This window comes from Hipposideros armiger, unplaced genomic scaffold, assembly GCF_001890085.2.
Source record: "Hipposideros armiger isolate ML-2016 unplaced genomic scaffold, ASM189008v1 scaffold_226, whole genome shotgun sequence".
NCBI lineage: Eukaryota > Metazoa > Chordata > Mammalia > Chiroptera > Hipposideridae > Hipposideros > Hipposideros armiger.
This window is the reverse complement of record NW_017731576.1, coordinates 2,211,296-2,221,188: the sequence shown is the minus strand read 5'-3', so window position 1 is coordinate 2,221,188 and position 9,893 is coordinate 2,211,296. Positions and strand designations below refer to the sequence as shown.

The following is a 9,893-nucleotide window of genomic DNA, read 5'->3' as shown; positions in this document are numbered from 1 at the left end:
AAAAAAAAAAATGCCTGCTATAAGCCGAATCAATTTGAACTCATAATTTGAGAAGTACTAATGGGAGAAGACAGGCAGGCCCTTGAGCATGAGCAGACCGGAGAGCAAGAGTGTTCCAAAGTGGAGGCGACAAGACGGCGCAAAGAAATCAGTAGGCAGGGAAGGGACAGACAGACCAGAACCTTCTATGTGGGCTCAAGACTGGAGAACTGTACTATTCACTGGAAGTGCTAGAGCAGAGGCAGGCAACAAAATCTGGACCTGGAATTAGTCTATTAGCTCAGACAGGCTTTGAGGAAGGCCAAAGATGAGTGGTGGAGAGACTGTTGCAAAAGTACTCAGAGCCCAACTAGAATGGGAGATTCCCATTCTCCAATTGGAGAAGAAAGAAAGATGCTCAAGAGAACTAAAAAATAATGGTGGGATGGCTGGTAGAAATGGGGAATGTGGATGATGATCACATACTGGCTTTGGTCAAGCTGAGCTTTAAATGATGTTAACATCCAAGCGGTGATTACAGACCTTTGGGGCCAAGGGGCTGGAACAAGGGGAAGTCATCAGGGGTGGGAGGACCCAGGGCTCCCACCATAGAGAAAAGCACACCCTATGGGGGTGCCCCGTAGCACCTCTTGACGATTGGTCTTTCGCCGAAACCTTAAAATCTCCAGTTCCGGTATGACTCTTATGCTTTACATACTCAATAAAATAAAATTGACAAGGATGAGGGAAAACAGACAAGGCCTCTGACTCAAACTGATAACCACCCAGTTACTAATCCAAATGACCATGTACCTTCAGTTTTAAGACAGAACTAAAAAAAGTCTTGAACTTTACCTTAGAAGGTTTACTGTTGACATAGTTGTGGTTCTGAAACTTGTATTTATTGTAGGATTGAGCAAATGAGTAAAATATATTGAAGATAATGGGAGCCAGCTTTATCACTGTGGGAAAAGACATACATAAATATGGAATAGGGGAAGGCAAAGAAAAACCAGCATGTTAGATTGGAATTAAAAGTTTCAGTATGAACTCATAATTTAAATATATATAATACATATCTATATGTACATGTTCCCCACATATATATATATATACACACAAATTTGTTATATTTCCTGGTCTGCTGAAAATACCTAGAAGCAGTGACACCCCATTATCAACGTGAACATCTAGTGCCAATTATAACTTCTAAATAACATCTAAAAGAAACCATGACTCTTGGAGAAATCACTGATTCCAGGGTTGCATAAGGAAAATATAAGATGAGCCTCATACAGTATCCTCTGTCTAAAAATGAAGAAGTGCACAGAAAATGATTAGGACATACATATCAAAAGGATGAAGAAGCCAGCTTGAAGGAGCTCCCACTGGCCATATCAGGAAATTTTGTGCATCAAAATAAACAACATTAAATTTTAAAATTCATGAGTCTTTTTCTTGATAAATATATTTATTCACTAAAAAGTTTATGAAACACCTATGTACCAAGCGCAGATTTTAATTATGAATAATATATATGGTTCCCAACCTCAAGAAACTCTTGCAATGGGATAGGGATGGGCAGAGAGAAAATGTAACAAACTAATGTGTATTTAAATTTTCGATAGGGTGATAGCCAAATAAGAAAAATATTTCAGGAAAAATGTTAGAAACAAAATCCAAGAGTCTAAACTGATACTAAAACAAAAACAGGAGAAGAGAAAGCTCTTCCAGTAGAGGACCAACTAATAAATGTAGTCATAATGACAGGGTTAGAAACGTAATATTTAACAATCATTGTAGAATGGCTGATTGAGGCAAGAACCATCAACAGATACTAAAAGCACTGGAAGAGTTTGTTAACAGAAAGGCTTAAAAAATTAGTTATTAATTACAGCCATCCCCTTAACCAAGTGATCAAATTTCATCAATAATGGGAAAAATTAACATCATGTGCTTCCTAATGTGATACACAGAAAGAACATTCTTATGCATTACTCTTACCTGGATCTAAACATCAGGAAACAATCAGACAAACCCAAATTGAGGGGCATTCAACAAAATAATTGGCGAACGCTCTTCAAAAATGTCAACGTCATGAAAGGCTACGTGAGACAATGAGCCTGTTTCCTAGGAAATAAACACTTAACTTTTTGATGGACAAGGGGTCATGATTCTGCAACTTACTCTCAAATGGGTCAATAAAAATAATTTTAAATTTATGGAAGAGATGAAGTAAATGTAGAAAATGTTAAAAACTGGAGAATCTAGGTGAAAGATATACAATAAAACTACAAGATTTCTATAGGTTTGAAAATTTCCAAAATAAAAAATTTTAAATGTGAGAACAAATTTCTGGAAATAATATAGGGTATTACACATTTCTGAGGATCTATTCTGGTACACACACACACACACACACACACACACACACACACACACTTGCAAACATCTCATTAATCCTCAAGTCCTGAAGGAATTAAAAGGGCATATTATTTAAAAATAATAATTATTTAAAAGTAAGGAAACCTAAGCAGATAATAAGCTTTTAGGGCAAAGTACTTGTCTCACCCATGAAGAAAAAATTCTTGCGGGGGTGGAAAGGAAAACAATACACAGGTGTCAAATAAGGGACAGCTCTAGGTGGCAATACTATCTGTTTTCTTTCTAGTTTTCTTGATTTTTCAGATTTCTACCACAGGAAATGAAATTTATGCTAAAATATATACCAGTAAATATTTTTAATAAAGCAAATAATTTTACAGTAAGGCACAAATGAAGTCTTTCTAAAATTTAATAAACTTAGCTATTCCAAGTAATTATTGGTATTTAGATTCCCAGATTTCATGATTGCAAAAGGCAGGGATGGGTGTGAATGGCCAGGCAGTAATTAACTCTTGGTTTATTTTCCTTTGATTTGTTTACAATGGAATATTTGCATGCTTCCTCCAAGGACGTTGTACCTTCTTGCTAGCTAAAACATCCAGGTCACCGCAGATTCGGGCACGCGTGGAGGACGGCTGGATGATGTCATCCACAAACCCTGGTGAAGCACAGAAAAGGGCGGAGATCACCAGCATCCCCAGATGATGCCGGCCCCCAAACTTGCTCAGCCTGGGGGCATCACCTCTGGGACCAACAGTGTGAGCTGGGCCCAACTTGACATAAGAGGGGCTGGGCCCCATGAACCCTCCCCTGCATCCCAGGAGCTCCCCTGTTCCTCTGGCAGGTCCCCAGCTTCTGGCCTAGGAGCATTTTGCAAGAAAAACAAAATGTGACCCCTCCCTGCCAAAATGAATGGGAAATACACATGTATTTTTCAAAAATGGCTACAATTCTTCCCATTCCTGTACACAAGTTCCTCTACCTTGTGACCTGCCACTCCTCCCATCAAGAAGTAGATTCTATTTACCTGGCTTTGTGACTTGCCACCAAATGTGGAAAAAGTGACATTGTGCACCTTTTAAACCTAGGCCTCAAGGCACCTCACAACTTCCTCTCTCAGCTTTTTGCGGCCCTCAGGACACCATGTAAAGAAGTGTGGACTAGCCTCCTTAAGGATAAAAAACCAGGTGGAAAGGAAGTCCAGCTGATGGCCAACGATGTAAGGGAGGCCATTCTGAACAATGCAGCCACAGTCAAGTCACCAGATAACAACAGCTGCATGACTGATCCAGGCAAGACCAGCAGAAGAACCACCTAGCTGAGCCCAAACCAAATCACTAATCCTCAGAACCATGAGCAAAACACAAAAAAGAGGGTGGTGGTTTTAAGCCACTCTGTTTTGGGGGCCTTTTTATACAGTACTAGGCAACCAAAACAACACGAAGAAATTGAGCCATTTCAGCAATGTTATTTGGATCCTGGCTACCAAAGCAACCTATAGGGGCCCCATTGTCCTTAAGTGATGGCTCCCCGGGGACAACCCCAATCCTTAACAGTCTCCAGATTCCACTGTAATGGTAAAAGGCAGTTATGTGAAACTTTTTGGTGGAAAGGAATAAGAAAAGTGACCCAACAAATGAACAAGCTGCCCTCATCACCACAGTCCCTACCTCTCACTGCTGCAGGAAAAGGGTTGGCAAACTTGTTAATGTACTCTGCTTGAGCAGCGTCCACATTCTCATGCCCTTTGAAGATGATCTCCATAGCACCCTGTCACGAGACAAGTAAATGAATTTCACTGGAGATCCCAACTGGGACAGACCTACCTCAGTTCATTATCACTGTGGTTGCAAGCTTCCTAGTAAATCAAAGTGTATGGAGAGAAGTGCCAGCTCCAGGTGCCAGAGCAGAAGTAAGCTCTGGGGTCAACCATCATGATGCCAGGGGCCGTGTGGCAGGACACTTAGCTGTGGCCCCAATGACGAGCAGCCCAGGAAAGCCAGGAGCTTGTCTCTGGAGATTCCATCCTACCCTCTCCATCTGCACTTATCCAAGATGTGTAGCCCATTTTCCACTATTAGATCCATGGTCTGCTTGCATCAAGGGGACCTGAGCCCTGAGTACAAACTTCAGTGGCCAGAGGAGGACACACTGAACTGCAAATGTAGAAGTATGGAAGATTAAAAGATGGGCCTTCACATCAGAGCCCCTAAAAGTCAGCTCAGGGGAGCCCTGGGAGTTCTCTGGTTCATCCCCAACATCTATTTCAAAGCAGGAAAAGAGTGGGGAATAGGCTGAGTAACAGAAGTACGTGGCCCCAAGTCACCAGGGTCATAACTACAGTTCAGCTTCTGTGGGCTCAAAGGAGTGGCTCTGGGGCCCTCCCCAGGAGATGAGATGGGGTTGGGGGAAATGTCCAAACCTCTCCAAGGCCAGTTCAGCTGACTCAACCCTTTACTGATAATCTCAAAACCCACTCTGGGCTCTTGCCACCCTGAGCATGAAGATACCAGCATGTGCCTTAAGTGAGAGCGCAGGACAGGGGCACAGCTGGCCCTGGGGAGATGTGGGGGAGATGTCGGCCCCAACTCCCTGGAGTCTTGGCCCATCCTGGGGGCCTGGCCTCGCTCCAACATTTCCCAGCTGTGCTTTAAGCTCCTGCTGGGAGAGTACAGTCTCTAGACCCAGGAAAATGGAAAGCTAGAGGTCCTCACCTTTGCTCCCATGACTGCGATCTCTGCTGTGGGCCAGGCATAGTTGGTGTCACCACAAAGGTGCTTGGAGCTCATGACATCATAGGCACCACCATAGGCCTAGAACAGACCCAAATGTTGAATGTTAGAGTTTGAGTCAACCAGATCATGTCCCTGAAAGACCCCAAGCAGCCACATGAAATGAGGACAAAAAGCAAGAATAGCCCTCCTGGGCTACTGAAGGCCCAATGTCTGTGAGGCCAGGAGCCAGAGCAGAGAATACAGGGGCACAGCCCAGACATCTTTCACAGTTAACGTTGTGTTTCCTGGCTTTTCCCCACTGCTGTTTTCAGTTCCCAGAGATGACCATGGACATCTCTGCAGGGTGTGTCTGCAGGACTGTAAACGCTTGGCCTCACGCGATCCTTTTCAGGGTGAGCGAGGTGTACTCCTCCTGCTGCTGAAACTCTTGGCCAGACCTCCAAACATGGCCATGCTGCTGGGAGTGAGTGAGCTCACAGACTCCCCCATGGGAGTTCCTCACCTTCCTGGTGATGACTGTGACTTTGGGCACAGTAGCCTCGGCAAATGCGTAGAGAAGCTTGGCGCCATGCCGGATGATGCCCCCATATTCCTGGGCTGTGCCTAGGTCATAAGGAAGAGTTACTAGATACCCAAGAAAGCCCTCACAAAGTCTGCCTGCCATTCTTAGCTGTGAGGTCTTCCCCTGCTCCCCAAAGAGCCAGGAGAAGGCCACCCCTCACCAAGCCCCATCTTCCAGACACCCAAAATATGGAAAAACCACAAATCTTTAGGGAATTTTGCAAGATCTCCAAGTAAAGTGGGTGCCTCACTGGGCAAAGCCACCTCCTGGCCCCACCTGTCAATGACTTACCAGGCAGAAAGCCAGGGACATCAACAAAAGTGATGAGTGGAATGTTGAACGCGTCACAGAATCGAACAAAACGAGCCCCTTTCACAGATGAATTAATATCCAAGCATCCTAGAAGAGAGAGATTATCCATGCTGAGCTTTTGGGCAATTCCCAGTTCTGTGCACAATGGGAATGTGCTCTCAGCAAACACCCAAGGCCCGGTTTCTATGGAGGCACCAAAATCTCCTCATCCGAGAATGGTAAAGCGGAACCCTCACACTCCAGGAGAAACAAGGAAGACAGGTGAACCCGCCTGACACTGGCCAAAGAGGGCCCCGGAATGGCCTCAGCCCCATGGGATTTCTTGCTGGGAGCGCAGCCCAGGGCAAATAGTCAGGCTCTGTCTCATAAACGGAAGGGCTGCTGCCTCCCAAGGCACAGCCTGGTTTACCCCAGGGGAACCAGTGCTGTGAGGTGTCATTCAGAGGCTAGTCTTCAAGTCCCTGTAACTGAGAATCATATTCTGGCCCCAGCAATTATAGCTGTATGCCCTTGGGAAATCACTTCACATGTCTGAGGCTCAGGTTCCTCACCTGCAAAGCAGGGATGTTACTACCTCCTACCAAGGTTGTAAGTATTAAAGGAGATGGCATCTATAAAGCGGCACAAAGTAAACAGCTCAATTTCTAGTAAATCTCTCCTCCTAGAACAATTCCCAACAGATTTTAATGAGGCCAGCATTACCCTGATACCGGACAAGAAGGATATTATGGCAGAAAATGCAGACCCAAATCCTTCATAAACACAGACGCAAAAATTCCCAAGATACTACCAAATCAAATCCAGCAATATATAAAAACTAATGCATCATGACCAAGTGTGGAGTTCATCCCAAGAATTCAAGGTTGATTTAACCTGTGAAACTATTAAAGTAGAAAAACCATAAGGTCATCTCAACAGATATATAAAAACATCTGACAAAATTCAATATTCATTCATAATTAAAAACTAGCAGTAAACTAAGTACAATGGAACTTCTATAATCTGATAGGGTATCTACAAAAAAAACTTACTTATTCATGGATCAGAGTAAATAAATCTCCAAACTGATCTATATTAATGCTATCCAAAAAAACTTTCTATGAAAATGGAAATGTTCTCTGGCTGTGCTATTCAACATGGTAGCCACTAGTCACATGTGGCTAATAAGCACTTGAAATATGGCTAGTACAACTGAGAGACTATGTTTGTAATTGTATTTAATTTTAATTATTTAAGCTATTTTAATTAATTCAGATTTAATTATTTTTAAAGTTTAACAGCTAGCATAGTGGACAGATATATTTTCAAGCAATTCCTATCAAAATCATAGGAGGTTCTTTGGTTGAAATTGATAAGCAGATTCTAAAATACATATGGCAATACAAAGGAGACAGAATAATTAAAAACATTTTTTCAAAAAGCAAAACTGGAAGACTTACAATGACTTTAAGACTGACTTACAAAGCAGGGTTTTTCAACCTTGGCACTATGAACTTTTTGGACTGAATAATTCTTTGTTGTGGGGGTTTGTCTTATGCACATAGGATGTTTAGCAGCATCTCTGGCCTCCACCCACTAGATTCCAGTAGCACACCCCACCACCTATCCCCACCTGTGACACCAAAAATGTTTCCAACATTGCCAAATGTTGCCCCAGGTTGATAACTATAAAGCTACAGTAATCAAGAAAGTATGGCATAGGCATGACGGTGACAATGAAACAGGACAGACTGTGAAGAAACAGACCCACACAACTGATTTTAGACCAGGCACCAAAACAATCCATTGTGGAAAGGAAGTCTTTTTACAAATGGTGATGGGACAATTAAATATCTGTATGGGGAAAAAAATGAAAGTAGACCCGTTTCATCTATAAACTATACACAAAAATTAATTCAAAATGGATCCTTGACCTGAACATAAAACCCAGATCACAAAGCTCCTAGAAGATAACATATAACTAATCTTTGCAACCTTGTAGTAGGCAAAGATTTTACACAGGACACAAAAAGCTCTAATCATTAGTAAAAACACTGATAAATGGGAGTTCATCAAAATTTTTAAATAATGAGCTCAAAAGATACCATTAGTTAATTGAATAGGCAAGTCACACACCAGGAAAAATTGATTGTAATACGTATATCTGGCAAAGGACTCACATCCAGAACATATAAAGAACACTAGAAACCAACAATAAAAAGACAACTCAAAAAAGAACAAAAATAGGCAAAACTTCCCTCTTCTGAACACATTTTCTAAGATAATAGAATTGTTCCTGGGCCGGCCGAGTGGCACGTTGGTTAAGAGCTGGCTTGGGACGCCAGCTCTGAGCAGCAGGGCCCCAGTTGGGATCCCACATGAGGGCCAGTAATGCTGCGCCCTCTACAGCTAAGATGGTGAACAACAGCTCGACCTGGAGCTGGGCTGCCATAAGCTACCATGTGTGGCTGGCAGCCAGCATGAGCGGCTGGCAGCCGGTGTGAGCTGCCAAGAGCTGCAGTGAGCAGCCATCCAGAGGCCGGCGACCGATCTGCCTCACCCGGGAAGAGTGCAATGATGATACCAACATGGGCCAGTGAAGCAACGTCCTCCACAACTAGACTGAAGAACAAAACAACAGCAACTTGTCTGTTCCGTTTCCCCCGATTCCCCAGTGCTGTTCCCCTCCCCCAATTCGCCAATAAAATCTAAAAAAAAAAAAAAAAAGAAGAAGAAATATTCTATATCTTGTTTTGGATGGTGATTACAAGGTTGTGTATACAATTGTCACATCAACAAAACCCATGAAAATGAGCACTTAAAAGCTGTGCAGTTTATTGCGTGTAAATTATAACTCAATAAAAATGTTTTCAATTTCCCCTCCTTCCTCTCCATTCAATACCTATGTTAATGACCTGAAATAAAGACTCTGAGTCATTAGTCCCAGGATGAAGACAATTCTAAATTAAGAAATTGCAAGAAGTACAAAGAGGCTAGGATACAAATCAAACTTAAAAAAAAAAAAAAGATGAGCACTGATAACCAAAACAAGATGTAATCGTGTGGGAAATGAACACAGTCAGAAATGGAAAGCCTGTGGCCCTGAGCTGCCATGGAGCAGGCCCCAGGTCCATGTGCTGGTCCTCATCATCTTAAGCCCTAGTCCCAGGCCTGTCAGAGCACCTGGCACCCAGAGAGAGCCAGGAGCCCTGGCTAATTTCAACAAGGGAAAACAGAAGGGGAATGGAGACCTCCTCTGTGAGCCTCTGAAGCGGACTTTTAGTAACAAACAGGGAATGAATAAGTCCATGAAATGAATAAGGCTTTCTTCAAAAAAGCGATGGCCCCCTAAACGTCCATACCTTGCCACTCCATAAACATCACAAAGAGTTACTGAGTCAGGAAAGAGGGAAGTCAAGGAACCACAGTGGAACCAAGTGTTCGGGCTCCAGCTAGGTCTGGGGTAGCCCTTGGACTGGATATCCTAAGTATCTGTAAATAAATTTTCCAGGACGAGCCAAGCAATTTCCTAACACGTGGGCTTGTGAAAGTCATCCTGTGCTGCATGGCACCAGAATCTGCAAACGCAGTCACAGGGTGAGAAAGATCTTTAAGAAGACACAGGAAATAATGTGAAGTCCACGCCAGCGACAGACAGAGCTAAGGGAGGCACTGAAGGGCTGTGTGGACAGCTGAGGATGTAGGAACAAAATGCATTTCATTATGTGTAAATTCCTAACTTGAAACACGTTTTCTAAATGACAAAATGGTGGAGTAGGCAGCTTGAAGATCCTGTCCTCCAACAGAAATATCAAAAAGTATTTCTGAAACTGATGTTGAATAACACTGTATGTCAACTATAATTATATATACATATAACCTCGGGACACGGAGTAGAGTGCGGGAACGGATTCAATGGAATTGTAATAGATAAGCATGAT

General features: G+C 42.9%; 1 protein-coding gene across 1 annotated transcript in view; it reads right to left on the bottom strand.

Moving 5' to 3' along the window:
- Positions 1 to 2,755: 2,755 nt before the first annotated feature.
- PCCB (propionyl-CoA carboxylase subunit beta) overlaps positions 2,756 to 9,893 on the bottom strand; it is a 55,655-nt gene continuing 48,517 nt past the window's right edge. The window contains exons 11-15 of the mRNA XM_019654596.1: positions 5,953 to 6,060; positions 5,602 to 5,702; positions 5,079 to 5,177; positions 4,035 to 4,134; positions 2,756 to 3,022 (exon numbers count right to left, since the gene is read on the bottom strand). Coding sequence (XP_019510141.1) covers positions 2,901 to 3,022; positions 4,035 to 4,134; positions 5,079 to 5,177; positions 5,602 to 5,702; positions 5,953 to 6,060 — 530 coding nt within the window. The 3' untranslated portion in view covers positions 2,756 to 2,900. The remainder of the gene's footprint in view (positions 3,023 to 4,034; positions 4,135 to 5,078; positions 5,178 to 5,601; positions 5,703 to 5,952; positions 6,061 to 9,893) is intronic.